At 61.2% G+C, this 17980-nt stretch overlaps 1 protein-coding gene across 23 annotated transcripts in view; it reads left to right on the top strand.

Annotated features, from left to right (window-relative positions):
* PHLDB1 (pleckstrin homology like domain family B member 1) overlaps positions 1-17940 on the top strand; it is a 44430-nt gene extending 26490 nt beyond the window's left edge. For 13 of the 23 annotated variants that reach the window (XM_087868383.1, XM_087868380.1, XM_087868382.1 and 10 more), the window contains 15 exons: positions 2189-2299; positions 2428-2517; positions 3111-3254; positions 4871-5044; positions 5461-5601; positions 6961-7101; positions 7256-7358; positions 7809-7853; positions 8444-8738; positions 8818-8908; positions 10191-10337; positions 11931-12047; positions 12307-12409; positions 15683-15768; positions 16641-17940. In XM_087868383.1, the coding sequence (XP_087724509.1) occupies positions 2189-2299; positions 2428-2517; positions 3111-3254; positions 4871-5044; positions 5461-5601; positions 6961-7101; positions 7256-7358; positions 7809-7853; positions 8444-8738; positions 8818-8908; positions 10191-10337; positions 11931-12047; positions 12307-12409; positions 15683-15768; positions 16641-16781 (1929 nt within the window). In that variant the 3' untranslated portion in view covers positions 16782-17940. Of the gene's footprint in view, positions 1-2188; positions 2300-2427; positions 2518-3110; positions 3255-4395; positions 4501-4870; positions 5045-5460; positions 5602-6960; positions 7102-7255; positions 7359-7808; positions 7854-8443; positions 8739-8817; positions 8909-10190; positions 10338-11930; positions 12048-12306; positions 12410-15682; positions 15769-16640 lie in introns of all 23 variants that reach the window. The other 10 variants (XM_087868395.1, XM_087868377.1, XM_087868385.1 and 7 more) reach the window with 10 other exon arrangements.
* Positions 17941-17980: the final 40 nt, after the last annotated feature.

Genomic DNA, 17980 nt, shown 5'->3' with positions numbered 1-17980 from the left:
CCTGGACCCCAGGCCTCCCTGGCCCCAAAGTATCTGGTCCTTATACTGTACTGCCCTGGGGCCAGAGGCTGGCACTTCTCCAGCCTCTTCCTCTTCCCTTTGGAGAGAATGCATCGGGGAGCCCTAGATCGGCTAATCCCATCCCTTTGAGGTCCGGGTGGGTGTAAGCGCCAGGGAGTTTGGGAGAGGTCAGCAGGATCGGACTCCTGTTCTCTCTTCCCCAACCCCACCCTGGCTCCTAGGAACCGAGCTCAGCTACTGGGACCCTGGGGGGTCACATTCTTCCCCTTGCCTTCTCCTGAGTCTTGCTCAGCCTCCCTTCCTCCCTCAGCTCCCAGTGTCCCACCCATCCCAGGCTCCATCTGCCCCAGTACTGGCTTTGGCGTCCCAACAGATTTGGTTCTAATCCCAGCTCTAGCATTTAACTCTGAATATGTCAGTGTTTTTTTTTTGTTTTGTTTTGTTTTTTTAAGATTTTGAGAGCGCCTGTGCGTGCACAAGTGGGGGGAGGGGCAGAGGGAGAGGGAGAAGCAGGCTCCACACTAAGCAGGGAGCCCCACACGGGGCTCGATCCCAGGACCCTGAGATCATGACCTGAGCCGAAGTCAGATGCTTAACCCACTGAGCCACACAGGTGCCCCTATGTCAACGTTCTTATCTGTAAAATGGGCATAAAGGCACCTGCCTCAAAAGAGGTTTAATTGAGGTAACCAGGGGCGCCTGGGTGGCTCAGTCGTTAAGTGTCTGCCTTTGGCTCAGGTCATGGTCTCAGGGTCCTGGGATCAAGGCCTCATTGGGCTCCCTGCTCAGCAGGAAGCCTGCTTCTCCCTCTCCCACTCCCCCTGCTTGTGCTCTCTCTTTCACTGTGTGTCTCTGTCAAATAAATAGAATCTTTAAAAAAATAATAAAATTAAAATCAATGCATTTAAACAAAAAAAATAATGAGGTAACAAATGCAAAGCGTTTAGCAGAGTTCTTGGGTTCTAACAGGTTCTCAATAACCAGCAGATCTTGCTGTGGGGATTACCCTTTGGGCTGACCCCAGATTTAGGACAGCTCCCTTCTTCCCTCCCTCCTTGCTCATGTCTTACTCTTAATGGTGGTGGTTTAAGGCCCCTTCTTTCAGGAAGCCCTCCTGGCATTAACCCAGCCCATTTTTCCCCCCATCTCCCGTTCTTCTCTCTCACGTTATTCTCTTTTCATTTCCTTTTAGCACATGGTTGTTGAGCCAGGCATTGTGCTAATAAGCCCTACTGGGCATATGGAGACAGAAAAGACACTGACCCTGCCCTTGGATCGGACAGCCTGGGCAGGGTGGTGATGGAGAAACGTGTTCACAAGTACCAGTAGTATGAGACAGAGGGCGCTCCAGAGTCATCTGAGCACAGAGGAAGGAGCAGGGAGATTGAGTGGTGATTGAGGAAGGTGTTGGGAGAGAAGGTGGTGCTTGGTCTGGTCTTGGAGAAGTGAGCTCTCGCTGGTGGAAACGGGGCGCTCTCCCGGGCTAAGGGGAGCAATGTCAGGCCTGAGAGCATGCAGCTGCACAGCTTACTGTACCCCGTGGCCAGGCTGGGGGGTTCGGGGGCGGGGGAGGGAGGGGGGCTGCAGAGTGTAGGCCCAGTTCCAGGAGCCCTCGAATGGTGGCTTGGGAGTCCCCGCTGTCACCTGTGAGTGGTGAGGCATCACTCGGAGATTTTGAGGAGAGGAGTGATCTAACCTTACTGGTGGATTTTTTTAAAAATTATGTAATACGTATATGTTTTTAGAAGTTTGAAAATTCAGATAAGCAAACACAAAGCTCCAAGGCCATTTTGAGAAGGCATCTGTGGCAGCGTGGGGCGCAGCAGACAGTTGCGAGAGTGGGAGCAGGAGGCTGGGGCAGAGGTCCGGGCCGGGAGGTGGCGGGCCTGGACTTGGGGGTGGCAGTGGGGGTGGGGTAGGTGGCGAACTCTTCAGCACGGCCGGGGTTCTGGACTCGCTGAAGGCGGGGCGGGGGCGTCTGATGGCACGGGCGTCGCTGGGTGAGGGAGGGCTGGGGGGACGAGCCGACCGTAGTTGCCTGTTTGCCGGGCGTGAGTCGAAGCCGAGCAGAAGGGCTGGTTGAGTCCTTCCACCCAAGCCAAGAGTCTCACCGTGGGCTCAGCCCTGTTGTCTCCCAGGCCTGACCGACCACCCCCTTCTCCTCCAGGAGCGCCTGGCAGTGCTGGACAGCCAGGCGGGGCAGATCCGGGCGCAGGCCGTGCAGGAGTCCGAGCGCCTGGCGCGGGACAAGAACGCGTCCCTGCAGCTGCTGCAGAAGGTAGGTCGGCCGGGCGGGCTGGGGGTCCGGCTCGGGGCAGGCCGGTGGCAGACGGGTGCAGAGGGGCCGGCCGGGCCAGCGCTCTGGTCTCCCCCGCCCCGTGGTGACCCTGCCGCTGGGGCTTGCAGGAGAAGGAGAGACTGGCCGCGCTGGAGGGGAGGCACCGCGCGCTCACAGGAGGCAGACCCTTCCCGAAGACCACATCCACCCTCAAAGAGGTAACGTGCTGGGCTCAGCCCTAGCTTCAGCTGCAGTGGGTCTCAGGAGGCTGTAGAGCCCCATGGGGCACCTCGCCCCGGTAGCTGAGGTTGACTCTGGGGACATTGGCCCCGAACTGGAGAGGTTTGTGTGGCAGTGGCCCTGACGTCTGGGGTTTGATCCTCTGTGGCTACCAGCTGCTGCTCTCCAGATACCTTCCTGGCTCGGAGGAGCTTGCCGATGTTGCCATTTGGGGTGATTGAATACATCTGGGGGATTCAGGTGGCACGAGTGGGGAGGGTGGGCAGCTCAGAGGTTCGGTAAGGGCCAGGGCTGGGCAGACGTCCCTCGAAGGGGGCAGTACAGGAATCTAGGGGTCCTGAGCTTGGAGCTCCTCGGGCTTCAGTCTAGAGCTGGGCTCTTGTCTGAGAAGTGGGCATGGACGTCCCTTAAGCCGTTCTTTCTCGAGTCCTGGCAGGGGTGTAAGGTCCAACCAGGGTGCACCCCGGTTCCTGAGCTCTTTCCCTGCCTCGCTGCACAAGCAACTGAGGCCCGGGGTGGGGTGGCGGGCTGCGTGAGGGGTGGGGCCCCTCACCGTGTACCCTCTCTGTAGGCTGAGCTGCTCATCTCCGAGTCCTCAGAGATGGGGCTGGGGTCTGCGACTCTGGTCCCTTTCCCAGGGTCTTCTGAGCCTGGGGCCTCTTCTGTCCCCCTAACCCCACCTGCTTCCACTCAGCTCTGCCCCAAAGCACAAGAGGTAATCACAGCTAACGGCCTGCTCTGCTGTGCCCACTGCCTGTCTGCCTGCTTGCCGAGCTCCTGCCGACAGCTTCTCCCCCGGGCCCAGTTGAAGGGCGTGTGCCCATGACCCTTTGGCCAGAGTTTGTGAGGGTCTGAGTGAGTGTGCCATCCCGCTGTTCTGGAGAGGGCCGGCGCAGCCCATGAAAACCAGAGCACCGATTTGCATATTAATTTGCACGTATGCTGCATGCCATTCATCAGTTCTCACAACCCACTGGATCCTCCAGCTCATTTTCCTTCTCCCTGACCCCCGGAGGACAGCGGCGCTCTGGAGCTAGGCCAGGCTGGGGCTCCCTCTGGGTAGGGCAGGCTGGGCTCCTGTGCCCTCGGCGTGCATTTCGGATGCCTGCCGTGCCCGCAACACCTGGATAAGCTCGGGGGCCTAAGGGTGTGCTCAGGGACTAGCCGGGCCCTGTCCTCCCCCCACAAAGCTAGTGTGCCAGTATCTCTCTAAGTACTAACCCATGGGCACTGGGCCTGTTTTTTTACTTGGGCTTTGAGCTGTTCCCTGCTAAGCTCGCTGTCTCTGAGCCCGTCTAGCCAGCCACCACCACCCCCCCCCCCCACCGCCGGAGTGTCTCCATCCCACCCCTTCCAGCTTCTGTCCCAGCAGATGGGGTATGAGGAGACACTCGGGGACGGTGGCTGGTGCTCCGTGCTGTGTGCGCCCCACTGGGGATGCCCAAGGTGTCAGAGACAGAAGGGTTCTCTGGGAGCTCGGTCCCGATCCTCAGTGGGCTCTCGGAAGGCCTTTCCTCGGCTTCTCCTGTCCCCAGTCCAGAGCAAACCCAGGGGTGGGCCTTCAGGGTCTACCTGGGGCAGGGCCTGGGTGCTAAACCAGCTTCAAAAGGTAGAGGTCAAGAAGAGTCTTCGGACTATTCTGCCTGCCCTTTTCTGGTTCCCCCTCCTCCCCCCACCCCCCCCCACAGCTGTCTCCGGCCACAGGAGGCAGCCGAGCTCCCCACCCCTGCCCTGGATCTTGTATTGAATGGAGTGACGGCCCTTGTATTGAATGGAGTGACCCCCAGTTGGGTACCTGGTTGTACCCTGTTAACCTCTTCTCTGCCCATCCCTCCCCCTCCCACCGGGCGCCCTAGGAGTATGTGAGCCTGGCTGAGGTTCTCCAGCTGTGCTTCCGCTCGGACCCCCATGCTTCTGCCACCTCCCCCAGCGTGCTCGCCCAGCCCCTGCCTGACAGTGAGGTACCAGCCACGGAGGGAGCCCACCTGTGCCTCCTGGCGGACGGCCAGATGGTGCCCTAGGCCTGGGTGGGGCTGGGGGGAGCAACAGGTCTGTCTTCGCCAGAAAGGGAGAAGGGCAGCTGGCCTAAGGGGGGTTGGGAGTGGTTCCCTCTCTTCCCCGGGACCTCGGGAGCTTCAGCTCCTGAGGGCTCAAGGAAGGGCAGGCCTTCTGCCTGGGGTGAGGGCGCCCCACTGCAAGGACTCGCCTTCCCGGGCTGCTGCTCTGTGCTCCCTGTGATTACCCTTCCCTTGCCCATGGGCAGGGCCGTCTCTTGCGTAGCAGTTCCATTAACCTCTTGTATTCCCTCCCGCATCCTGGCCTTCCCCCAAGTACGTGACGCTTGAGCAGCTAAAGGCGATGTGGGGCACCTCGCCCATGCCCACAGCCCCTGCGCCAGGCCTGCCCTTCTGGGCCTCTGCCTCCCGGGACCTGGTTCCCACCACCTGCCTTCCTCCCGCGCTGCCCTCTTCCTCCTCCTTCGCTTCTCTCACGCCTTCACCCAAGGTTGGTGGTCTGTGTGTTCCTGCAGCCCCCAGCGTGCTGCTGGTGTGGCTGTGTGTGTGTGTGTGTGTGTGTGTGTGTTCTGCCCCGGCTTCCCAGCTTCGGAGCTCCAGGCCAGCCCCCGGGGAGTGCTCAGTGCCTGTGGGCGCTGGCCGGCTAGCATCGCGGTTGGCATAGCACGAGTCTCTGGTCTGGGAGTTGTGTCCTGACTGTTCCTCTTTGCCCTTGGTGTGTTCACAGCGACTGTTCTCTCACTGTTTTTCTCCTCCTCTTCATGCTGTCCTTTCTCCCTTCCTCCCTTCCCTTCTCCCTCGCCTTCCTGTTTCCCGATCGTGGCCTTCCTTTGCTCTTCCTCCAACCTTCCCCTTCCTTCCCCTCCTCGCCTGTTCTCCGCGCCCCATCCCCACGTCCCACTCCAGATGGAGGAGCTGCTGCTCCCTGCCGTAGACTTAGAGCAGTGGTACCAGGAGCTGATGGCCGGGCTGGGGACCGGCCCCGCTGCAGCCTCCCCGCGCTCCTCTCCCCCGCCTCTGCCCGCCAAAGCTTCCCGGCAGCTGCAGGTAACCCCCTCTTGCCCTGCCCATCCCTCCCCCGAGCCCTGCTTCTCTGTGCTCTGGGTACCTCCTGCTGGTCCAGCAGCCCCATGGTGGCACCTTAGATGGGGGGCGGGGGGCAGTCGAGTCAGGGCAGCAAGGGGCCCCTGGGCCCTTTGGGCAGCAGGAGGGCCAGCCTCGGGGTCCAGGGATGGCATACAGGCTTGCCGGTCCAGCTGAAGCGCCCTCAGGAGCAGCGGTCAGGTTGGGGTGGGTTGGGTGCCTCGTGCTACGGCAGACTGCGGCTCTGCTCTGTGCCCGGCAGCCCTCAGGCCCGGACTCTCTCACTCGGTCTGGGGGGCCTGACGCCCTCTTGGGCGTCTTGCAGCTGGAACTCGTGGGGCTGGCACTTTGCTCTCCGGGTCTCCCCGGGGGTGACACTCGGGGGCAGGACTGGTGGGACAGAGACTTTGAAGTAACAGCCCTGAGGACGTGCAAGGTACAGGCCTGCCCGTAGCCAGCTGCTGACCGTGGCGTGGGGAAGGGGGTCAGGGCGCACTCCACTGACCTGCGGTTGTGCCCAGGACCCCAGTGCTCAAGATCACCTCCTGGGGTGCAGGCCCCACGCCTCTACGTTTGCGGTCTCCTCTCGGATTCCGTGTTCCCTTTGGGAGGAGTCCGATTCTTCTAGCACGTGAGGCAGCTCTACTTCGTGTCCAGCTGCTTAGAGATTCGTACGTGTTTTGAGTCATGTGATCAGCAGTTCACTCTCTGCCTTTGCAGAGCAAACACTGGGGCCCAGAGAAGATAAGTCATCTCCCCAAAGCCCCACGACTAGGAAGAAGTAGAGCCTATGCCAGGAGTCGGGGTTCTTGACTCCAGACCCCGTATTCAGCAAACGTGAGGCCTGGGAGGGAGGTGACAGTTCCTTCTTCTAGTCCCGCTCCCTCCTTCTGCAGATAAGGAAGCGGGGGCCCAGAGCTGGGAGGTCCACGGCCCCGAGGTCGCACAGCCTGTTAGTGGCCAAGGCGGGACCAGAAGGAAGCCCGGCTTCCCTCCCCTTGGTCTCCCACACCGCTCTGCCCGACCGATGTGAACGCTGCCTCGCATGGGCTGATTTACAGGTCTTTTTCTGAGACCTTTTCTGGGATCTGGGACCAGGGATTGGCCCAGAGGGGAGCTGCCTGGAAAAGAGGCTTGGTGGCTGCCAGGAACACACGTCCATTGGGCTGGTGGCCCAGGAAGTTCAAAGCTGTTGTCCGCTAGAAACGACCAGGGAGGCCTGGTACCAGGGCAGGACCTGGATCACAGGCAGCCTAGGTGACATGGGGGTTGTGGCCAGCGGGGGAGCCGGACCTCTCACCAGGCAGCATCTCTTCCCTCCAGGTTTACCGCTCCAAGATGGATGGTGAGGCTACCAGCCCCCTGCCCCGGACCCGCAGTGGCCCTCTCCCCTCTTCCTCTGGTTCTTCTTCCTCTTCCTCCCAGCTCAGCGTGGCTACCCTGGGCCGGAGCCCCTCCCCAAAGGTCTGAGGACAGGGAGTGGCCTGTGTGTGTGGCATGGCGGGGGTAGGGACGCGGAGGCTGTGCCGCTGGAGAGAGGTCAAAGCTGCCCAGGAAAGCCTTGGGAGGGGGGTCTTCTGAGCCCTGGGTCCCAGTGTTCCATTCTCCCCCTCCCCAGAGCGCTCTACTCACCCAGAACGGGACAGGCAGCCTTCCTCGCAACCTGGCGGCCATGCTGCAGGACATCGAGACCAAGCGCCAGCTGGCCCTGCAGCAGAAGGGTGAGTGGCTGCAGGACCAGCCCCCCTGCTCTCCCTGGGGGGCCCTGGATATCTGCCCCCCCCCCACGCCACCCCTTTCGCAGGGTGTCTTTGCTTTAATGGAGTTCTAGGCAAGCACAGAAAGCGTTCAGATTCAATATCTGAAGAAGAGCTTGCTGGAAATTTATCAAGAGACTAAGGGTTGGGGCCCATGCAGTCCTTCCCAGAGAGCCCAGCAAAGAAGGGAGTGCTTGTTGGCCTGAGCCGGGATGGCCATTGCCCTGTCTGGAGGCAGGGGGATGCACTTGATGGCCTCTGGAGGTGGTTCCCTGAGACAGCGGCTCTGGGGCCCAGGAGTCCTTGTTGCCTGTGTGCATTTTGGTTGTTTTGAAGCCCATGTCTGTGCCTCTCCCGCGTCTCATCCCCTCTGTGTCTCTCTACCCTACCCTCTGCCCGGGGCCCCCACACCAGGCGAGTCGCTTCCTGCCGAGCCCCCCCCAGCCGACAACCCAGCAGGTAGAGCGTTGGTCACTGGGGCATTGCTTTGGTCAGGCAGCCCCGCCTGGGCCTCTGCATGACTATCCTGCGCAGGTCCTCGCGCCCCCCCCACCCCCGCTGGCTCCCCGGCTGAGCTGGGATGGCCTGTACGGCTGGCTCCTGCCCCAGCTGTGCTCTGCCTCGTCTCTCCGTCTTCCCTGCTGGTGTTGCTCTTGCTTCTGTGTCACTGCTGGGGCTGCATGGACACCTGCTTGCGGACCTCGCCGCCCCTTCCCCTCCCCAGCAGGCGGGGTGGTGCGTGCGCCCTGCCCTGCCCTTCAGGCTACGGTTGTGAGCCAGAGGCACCGCCGGGCAGGGTCAGTGCCCCGTGGGGCGCAGGATGCTGAGGGAGCGCTGAAGCCAGACGACGTGGCGGTGGCCAGGCCTGCAGGCGCCCGCAGCGCTGGCAGGGCGGCTGGACCTGGGGCTGGCGGGGGGTGGCTTTAGGGGAGCTGGTGGGGGGCTGAGGGGTGGGCCCTGTGCTGACCTCTCCCTGCTCTCCTCTTGCCTCTGTGATGCTGCCCGTGTCCCCCAGAGGCCCCGCCGTGACTGCTCGGTCCCTCCCGCAGGACAGCAGGTGATCGAGGAGCAACGGCGGCGCCTGGCTGAGCTGAAGCAGAAGGCTGCGGCCGAGGCGCAGTGCCAGTGGGATGCCCTGCACGGGGCGGCCCCCTTCCCGCCGGGCCCCTCCGGCTTCCCCCCGCTCGTGCACCACTCCATCCTGCACCACCTGCCGGTCGGCCGGGAGCGCGGGGAGGATGGCGAGCACGCCTACGACACACTGAGCCTGGAGAGCTCGGACAGCATGGAGACCAGCATCTCCACGGGCGGCACCTCGGCCTGCTCGCCGGACAACATGTCCAGGTACGCGCCCCGGGGGCCGGCCCTGCCTCTGCCCGCTGCCCGCCGGGCCCTTGATGCGCCCACTCTCCCCCTCCCCCAGCGCCAGCGGCCTGGACGTGGGCAAGATCGAGGAGATGGAGAAGCTGCTGAAAGAAGCGCACGCGGAGAAGAGCCGGCTCATGGAGTCCCGGGTGAGGCGGCCGCCCCCGCCCCGGGAGCCTCGACAGCTTCCCTTGAGGAAAAGAGCGTTCTGCGGTCTGCCTTCCTCGAGGGGAGGGGGCCTGGCCACGTGGCAGGTGTCACGGCAGTAACCGCCATCCAGCAAGAATCCCCCGAAGGGCGAAGGGCGGCTTCCGGCCTTGTGTGTTTGCCTCTGCGGGTGTTCTGGCCCCGGGGAGCTCTGATTCTGGTCGCCCCCAGTGGCAGTTCCTTCCCCGGGGATGGGGCGGAAAGGCGGGAACGGGGGGCTCAAGGGGGTAGGGCTAGAAGAGCAGGCAGGTGTCCAGGCCAGAGCAGGGGTGTTGGCGGAGGGTCCGCAGGGAGCGCTGGGGGTGGAGGGAGGCACGCGGGCCTGCAGGTGGGACCGGGGGCGTCCCGGGCACAGCCTGGGGAGGTGGAAGGGGGTCCGGTTGCACCCTCCGGGCGCGCTGCGTCTCTGGAGGGGAGAGTGGGAGCTGAGGAGGCAGCCGCTAGGCCAGCCAGAGAAGAAGGCCCCCTAGTCGTCATCGAAGGAGGGCGCATTGACCAGCAGCTCTTGGCGAAGGGACAGAAAGGAGACTCTGCTCAGTTTTGAGCTGGGAAGAAGCGGCAAACAGTTGTTACTGTTGATGAGGACATAAAACGTCACTGACGTGCCTTGTGTTTGATGATTTGTTTTAATGGCTTTAAACTCTTTAAAGGATGGCTTTTGTAAGTTCATGTTTTTCCCCGTAAAATCGGAAGTTCAGCCACGCGTGTTTGGTATTCGGTTTCCAAGGGCCTTAGTGATGAGGGAAGGACTGCTGAACATTCAGTGCAGGGGAGGTCACTTCGGTGATGCGTGTGGTAGGAATTCACGGAAAAGTGTTAAGAACCCTGTTTATTTATTCGGTGCTTCCGTGCTGCTGCCGTCCGTGCGGGGCGTTTCTGTACATGACCTCGTTTAATTTTCACTATCATCCCTGAAGGCCGGTGCTCTCAGCCCCATTTTACAGAGGAGACGGTGGGGTGGGGTGGGGTGTGTGTGAATGATTTTGTCAGGCTCACAGTCCTGGCGGCAGAGCCCGGATCCGACGCCGGGATGGCTTCACTTCAGAGCATGTGCCCGTCCCCGCAAGGTGCTTGCAGAGGGTGGGTTTTGGGGCTGAAGCTCGTGCCAGACCGCCCCCCCCGAGGTGGGTGCCTCCTGCAGCTCCGCCCCAGCCTGAGGAGGGGCGGCAGGGGAAGGGGCGGAAGAGGGCAGCGGCGGGCGCTGACCCCTGGCTTTGGGGGCAGGAGCGGGAGATGGAGCTCCGGCGGCAGGCCCTGGAGGAAGAGCGGAGGCGGCGCGAGCAGGTGGAACGGAGGCTGCAGAGCGAGAGCGCCAGGAGGCAGCAGCTGGTGGAGAAGGAGGTCAAGATGCGAGAGAAACAGTTTTCCCAGGTAAGTGGGCTCTGGGGTGTGCTGGGCAGTTGGCTTGTGGGGAGGGCTATGGAGGGCTAGGGGTACCCCAGGGTAGCCCTGTGGGGCTGTAGAGCCTCTTCTCCAGAAAAGACTGCTATTGGCTCAGGACAAGCAGGATTCTGTTTGGGACTCGTTCAACCCCCAGGAACAGAGAGCTGGGTGTATGTGCGTGCGTGTGTTTCGTGGCTGTCCTGGCCCTCACTGCACCAGGCGTGGCAGCTCTAGGCCCCCCTCCAGCAGATGGTGTCACGCTGACGTTTGGTTTACATCTCCAAGAGAGAACTGTACTCGTGCTGGGATGGGAACCCTGAGCGTTTTCTTTACGCAGAAGATTTGAGCAGAACGGTTGAAGGTGGAAGGAGAAGCTAGGTTGTATAGGGCGCTCTATCCATGTCTCCGGTCTCAGATCCTGGCCCCCCGCCGTGAGAGCCTGTGGGACTCCGGCTAGTCCTTCCTCCTGAGTCTTAGAGCAACCCCCCCCCCCCCAAGCTGGGGGTCCTGTGGGATCTTCCCCAGCAGTGACCACAGCTCCCTGACGTCCTGGGAGGTAACAACATGAATTTTAAGGGGTAGGCCACCTGGATTGGGTTTGGGGATTAAGAAATAACCAGGGGGCGCCGGGGTGGCTCCATCAGTTGAGTGTCTCTCGATTTCAGCTCAGGTCATGATCTCGGGGTCATGAGATCGAGCCCCACGTCGGGCTCCTCACTGAGTGTGGAGCCTGCTTGGGATTCTCCCTCTGCCCCTGCACGCTTACTCTCTCGTTCTCTTTCTAAAAAATACGAAGAAAAACATAATCAGAAACTCATGAGTTTTACCTCTGAGCTTGGGACCTCTGTCAGGCGTCCAGTCCCCCTTTCCTGCCTCAGTCAGTGGCCACTTTGCGTCTGGCCCCCCGTAGCCCCCTGCCCTGGAGCTCAGGCATTGCTGCTGTGACTCCGCTGTCTGCTGTGGGAGTGGGTGCAGCCAGCCCATCTGGGCACCTCCTGGAAGCTGCGCGTTTTGTTTTTCTCTAAATAATTTATGATGTTTCCTTTTCTGGCTATTCTAATGTAGAGGTTGCAGGAGAAACATTGCAGTTGACTGAGAGTTCTAGTTGGTATCAGAATTTTTGAGATGGGACAGACCTTAGTGATTATCTTGTTTTACATAGGAGGAAACGGAGGCCCAGAGGGCACGTGATCCAAAAGATCCCATGAGAAGTCAGAGGCCGGATTGCTTAGTGGGCTTTGCTCCCCAGAGCGTGCTTACCTGTGGCCTCTTGCTTTATTCCGTTCAGCCCAGGAGGGAGACGAGGGGCAGGGACAAGACAGGGATGGCTGTGTCTTGGTCCTAGGTGGGGAAATGGAGGCATGGAGCCACTCAGCCCTTTGCCCAGGCCGGGGTTGCATCGATGCAGGCCTGCTAGGTCTCTGCTTTTGCCACAAGCGCTGTGGAACCAGAGCGACAGCCCCAGGGGGCAGGAGGGAGTGATGGCAGCAGTGGGAGTTCGGGCCTGAAGCCAAGGGACCTGGACAGGGGAGTGAGGCGGGGAAGAGAGGAGACTCTGCTGACACTGTCCTCTGCTCCCAGGCACGACCTCTGACCCGCTACCTGCCAATCCGGAAGGAGGACTTTGACTTGAAGACCCACATTGAGTCGTCGGGCCACGGCGTCGATACCTGCCTGCACGTGGTTCTCAGCAGCAAGGTGCGAGGCCTGTGCGGCCCCGGGGCGCTGGGGTGAGGACCCCGTCGCCTGGGCACCTCCTGGGCCCTCGGAATAGTGGCCCCAGTTCCTGCACTAACACCAGAGGTCTCCGTCCCGGGACCTGGGGTGCGGGCCTGAAGAGGTCTGGGGCACAGCCCCCCGAAGCCCGGGCATAGGCGATGGCTTTGATCGTGCGGCTCCAGGGAGCACGTCTGGGGGCTACGCCTGTGGGTCCTTCCTCACTCCTGCTTCTCGCCAGGTCTGCCGCGGCTACTTGGTCAAGATGGGCGGCAAGATCAAATCGTGGAAGAAGCGCTGGTTTGTCTTCGACCGGCTCAAGCGCACCCTTTCCTATTACGTGGGTGAGTTCCTGTGACACCGTCTCGGAGCCTGGCCCCTTGGGCTGTCACCTAGGACGGCTGGCCTTCTGGAAGGAGGCCGGGCTTGCCAGTGGGGGGCCGGGGGCTTGAGCTGGGGCTTGTCTGCCCCTCCCTGACGGCGTGCAGGCCGTACTTGGGCCGCCTTCGGTTTTTGTTCGTTCACGTACGTGGCAACATCAGCGAGCCTGGGGTGAGTTCTGGGCACTGTTCGAGGCCTTGGTGACGAGCAGGGTGGCTGCAGCTCTGTCCCTGTGGAGCTTGCCGTCGGGGAGGCAGACGGTGGGAATCCAGGCAGCATGGCTGTGCTGTAGGGACGCCCGGGCTCCGTGGGCGTGTGGAGTCCCGTGGATTCTGCCTTGGGCGCGTTCCCCCAAAGACTCTGAGACAAGCGGCTGAGCAGTGCCGGGGAGTGCTCGGGACAGCCCTGGGGACAGGCCCCCTGGCGCATCGTGCTCCCTCTGTGCTCTCCATCCTGCCTCCGGCGTAGTTGCCCGTCCCTGCAGTTCCCTCGGGACGGTTCCCACGCTGAGCACAGCATGCTGTGTGGCGCACAGGTCGGGAGAGGCCAGGGTGTGCCGCGGGACAACCAGGCCTGAGATGCCAGTGTCTCAAAACCGCAAGGTTTCCTTTCTTACCCGAGACGGGGCTGTGTACCTTTGGGTTGGTGGGGGCTCTGCTCCCCTCTGCATCAGTGTGCCCTTTGTTGGAGAGCATGCGTTTTTAGAACCTTGCTGGCCACAGTGGCAGAGGGTAAAGAGAAGCCTGGTGACGCCTTGCGTGGGCATTAAATGCCCTGGCTGAGGTCTGTCCTCAGGTTACTAGTGGGGCTGCTCAGCCAGTCACCCAGCCCTACCCAACCGTAAAGCCGGGAAGAGCAATCTTGGTCAGAGCCTGGTAGGAGAGTGCTTAAGTGTCTGGTGCCAGAGACACCGAGGCCTGGAGTGCCTGCCTTCCCTCTAATCTGGTCCCTAACCAAGTGCCACCCTCTCCAAGAAGCCTTCCTTGATTGCCTGGGCCCTGGCTGTGGGAGGCAGGAGAGGCAGAGGCACACGTGTCTCCCTGTTTCCACCCGGGCTGGGAACGGAGTCTGTGGGCATTTGAGAGAAACAGGCCTGGGATAGAAGAGCTCCATGTTAGGCATGTTGAGGTCGAAGTGCCCCGAAGTTTGGGAGAAAGGTCAGGGTTAAAGTTGAATGTGCTGGAGTGAGAGTAATAGCAGGTCATACTGAGCGCTGCACGAACCGGGGGCTGTGCTGAGCACTCTGCACATACCATCTCGTTGACTTTTCTTCATCATCTTGTGTGGGAAGCACCGTTTTATACCCATTTTACAGATGAGGAACATAGGTTCAGAGAGGTTAAGTAAATTGCCCAAAGTCTCACAGCTCCTAAGCTGTGGAGCTAAAACTGAACCCAGGCATTTGGACTACAGAGAAGAGGGAAGGGCTGTACCCTAGGAAGGAGGAAGAGGAAGGAGGCAAAGAGGGAGAGGCAGGAAAGCGGGAAGCCACAGGCCAGGTGCTGGGCTGGCGCTGGCCATTCATGACCTTCCTGAATGTCTGTGAAGTGAAGGAAGATCCCGTTCTGATGAGGGGCGGAAACGGGGAGGGAAGCCAGCCAAAGGAGCAGACATTCGCAGGCAGGGAGTGTGGCCAGCGATGAGGGACACTGCAGAAAGGCCAAGAATAACGTGTACCCAGAGGCCCTTCCATTTAGGGCGGGAGCCAGATTGCACAAGATGAGGAGAGGTGGGTGGTAAGGAAGGGGGGGCGCCGGAGCTCATACTGTTTCCCATGAAGGAAGAGGTGGAAAGGTGCTGCTGTTGGGGGGATGGCCAGGCTTGGAGGCCAGGGAGGGGCTGCATCCTCGTCCCAAGGGGAAGTGTCTGATGGAGATGGGCCTGGGCCTGATCAGGGCCCTGGGTGTGACTTGCCTGCTCCTGCCTTGAACTTGCCCTTCTCCCTACCTGGCTCCTCCTCCCACTAACTCGGTGGACTCCCTCTATTCTATGGGGTCCAGATCAGATACAGCCTCCGTGGAGCCTTCCCTGGCCCCGCCTTACCGGGAGCAGGCCCCGCCCTCCGCTATGTGGAACCCTTGCCTTACACAGGCTCCATCTGCCCTGTGATCAGAGAGGCCACGGCCCGTGCCAGACACGGTGCCGACCACCTAGGACTCAGGACGGCCTCCGACGTGTAGATGCGCTCTCGCTGTTCCCAGCCAAGCCCAAGGTCGCGTAGCTCATAAATGCCCACATGTCTGTGCTTTCCTCCCCACTAGAGTATAGGTTCCCAAAAGAAGGTTCTCTGATTTCTGGTGATGCCAGTGCCTGGGACTCATTTATTCCACACTGAGCACCTACTGTGTGCTAGGCACATAGTCGTTGGTGTTGGAGGAGGCAGACCTGGGCACAGGTAGAGGAGGGTGGGTTCAGCAGGGCAAGTGCTGGGGAGGAATGTCCGTGCTATGGGAGCACCGGGTACCGGAGCGGTCACATTTGCAGTGGGTCTCGAAGACCACTTAGGGGTCTGCCAAGGGAATGGGCTGCAGACCATTCCAGTGTACCCAGAGCCTACGGTGAAGGGCCCGGGAGCAGCTCTGGCAGGCCGGATGGAACTCGCAGTCGGTGCAGGGGACGGGGGTGTGGGCAGAGCCAAGGCGGCGGCGGGTCCCAGCGAGGGAAGCAGCAGAGAGGCTGGCGGGCTGAGGCAGCAGCATGCGATTTGCTTGAGAACACTGCTGGCCACGAGATGTTTCTGTATCATTTAACAGAGGTCCAGGATCCCGTGAATCCCATCATGTGCTAAACTCTAATGTACTGACCAGTCTCTACCCGATGGACACTCGGGTTGTTTCCGGACTACACATACTGTTGTGGTGAACAGTCACGTTTGCTTTTGTAAGGTCAGTGGTCGTAAGCGTAGTCATTGGCTCGGAGGGCAAACCGTCGGCATCCTGGTATTTGGCCACGTCCGCCCAGAGGGGTCACCACTGTGTGCTCCGCCTGTCGTCTGTTAGGCCACCTGTTTCTCCACAAACTTGCCCGAGTGTGCTGTTTGTTGTGTGTTTTTGCCCTTCTGATAGGTGCGAGGTGGTATCTCGGTGAAGTTCTAACGTGCATTCTCTAATTCTGAGCAAGGCTGAGCGAGCACTGTCGGGCTGTTTGGGAGTCCTGGGAATCCACCCGTCTCCCAGGCGGGAAGCTTCGCCTGAGGCATGGCAGGCCGCCTCAGCCCGGCCCTGTTTTCTTGGCAGACAAGCATGAGACGAAGCTGAAGGGGGTCATCTACTTCCAGGCCATCGAGGAAGTGTACTATGACCACCTGCGCAGCGCGGCCAAGGTGAGAGTGGGCTGCAGGGCAGGGGTGGGCCCAGCCGCCTCCGGCCTGTGTTCTCGAGTCCCGGACCCACTCCTGTCTCTCTGTAAACTCTCTCTTCCTCTCTCCCTCTCCCCTTCCCAGAAGAGGTTTTTCAGCTTCACTGTGGTGACTGAGGTACCCCTCCCCACCTACCTGTAACCACAACTACTGCCCATTAATGCCTCCTGTCCCCTACTGGTCCCTGACCTTTTACTCTCCCCTCCAGCCCCCCCTTCCCCGGGCCAGAGGGAGGACCAGCGGGGGCTGCAGGGAGCCCCTGTGGGCCCAAGGTGCTTGCTGCCCCCTCCTCTGAGATGACAACAGGCCCTGCCCCTGGGGGGAGGCAGGCGGTGGCTCCGAAGGGATGGCTGAGAGGGAAGGAAGGGGTTCTCAGGGACGGGGTTGGGCTGAGGGGACTAATAAAGGGGACATGTTTGAGGCCTGGGCCCTCTGCCCTCATGCAAATCAGCCTCCCCGCAAGCCTCTGGTGCTGCCTCAGCCCTGACGTCTGCTCCTCTGGGGGTCCTGGGCCCAGCATCCCACTCGCAGCTTTTTCCCTCTGCCCCTCTGGTGCCGAGAGGAGGCTCGGGTCCTCATGGGAACAGCCCTCTGGTGCTGTTGCTACTCCCTTTTCTGCCCACGGGTGCCCAGAAACAGGGCCCCTGTGTGGCCGCGTATGGCCCTGCCAGGTTCCAAGGACAGCCCAGGTGTGAGGAGGGGAACATCGTGGCCCGGGGCCCCCGTGACTGGTGGGGACTAGGTCTGGGGCCTATTTGGGACTCCGTCTCGAGTTCCAGGGCAGATGGAACGTCAGAGGTGAGCCCTGCCTTAGCCCGTCCTCTCTCCCTGGGCAGAGCCCGAACCCAGCCCTCACCTTCTGTGTGAAGACCCACGACCGGCTGTACTACATGGTGGCCCCGTCCGCGGAGGCCATGCGCATCTGGATGGACGTCATTGTCACCGGAGCGGAGGGCTACACTCAGTTCATGAACTGAGCGCCTGCTGCGCTGCTCTGCCCCTGGAGACGGCGGCACTCTCGGCCCCGAGCCCCGCAGGAGCGCTCCCAGAGGCCCTGGAGGGCGGCGCGCCACCGGGGCTTTTGTACAAGACTTCATACTGTTCTGTAAGGAGCCAGTCCTGTGAACGTGAGCTCAGGCCCCCTAAAGAACCAGCCAGCAGAGAGAAAGTGGGGCGGCTCCTGGGAACTCAGACTTTGCAATAACCCTTCAGGGTCCCGCCCCAGGGCCGCCGGGGCCACGGAGCTAGCACAGAGTGGGCCTCGGGCTCAGACCGGGCACCTGTGCTCCCCAGCCTGTGTTCTCTTTCGCAAAGGACAAATTATGGTACCAGAATCTGCCAAAGATCCCCTCTTGCCTCAGCCCCCCCGTTGCAGGGGCCTTGGGGGCTGAGGAGAGCCACATCCAGAGTGGGGTGACAGCTCAGGCGCTGTACTTCTCAAACCCCGCTCTACCCTGCTCTCCTGCAGTTTTATTACTTTGTTCAAGGGCCAGAGACCTCAAGTGCCATCCTTGAGGTCCCAACCCCATCCCCTTTTTGCAGACCCCAAACCCTGATCTCCATAGTGACTGCTTCATCGTCACGGTCACACACTCATGGCCGTGGCTCTGTGGCTCCGCCCATGCTTCAACCCTAGGCCCGTCTGAGGGTACGTACCGCCATCTCTCCAGGCCAAGACCCTGTACATCTCTGGGGGGGAAGGGACCAAACACCCCCCACCTGCCCGCCCCCCAGTCCAGCCCTCTCCCTTCCACTCGTGCCTTGCTTAGAGCCAGAAGGGACGAAGCTCGGACATCCAGAGACTGGAGGAGGAGGGAAGCAGAGGGGAGAGGCAGCTAGACGGGTTCTGACAGAGATGGAGGACTGCTCAGAGGCCCCAGGGGAGGAATCCGAGTAGGAGAGGAGGCGGCAGAGGGAGATGACCCTGAGGTCAGGCTGCCCTCCCTTCAGCCTCGGAAGGGGGGCAGAAATGGAGAGCAGAGGACCAGGCCACCAGCTGTCTGGCCTCGGCCCTTCACGCCTTAACACTAAGCCCACCTCCCTGCCCACCACTGGGCCACGGCTGCTGGGCCCTGGGCGGGGGGATTTGCAGTATTTGTAAGCATCTCAACAGAACAATAAAGCATTTGGAGTATGTGTTTGGGAAGCCAGGTTACGGGGGGTATGAGGGTGGGAG

Source organism: Ursus americanus, chromosome 16 (genome assembly GCF_024610735.1).
Source record: "Ursus americanus isolate L20-20 chromosome 16, mUrsAme1.1.p, whole genome shotgun sequence".
NCBI classification, from domain to species: domain Eukaryota; kingdom Metazoa; phylum Chordata; class Mammalia; order Carnivora; family Ursidae; genus Ursus; species Ursus americanus.
The sequence above is the reverse complement of the archived record's forward strand: the minus strand, read 5'-3'. Positions and strand labels throughout refer to the sequence as shown.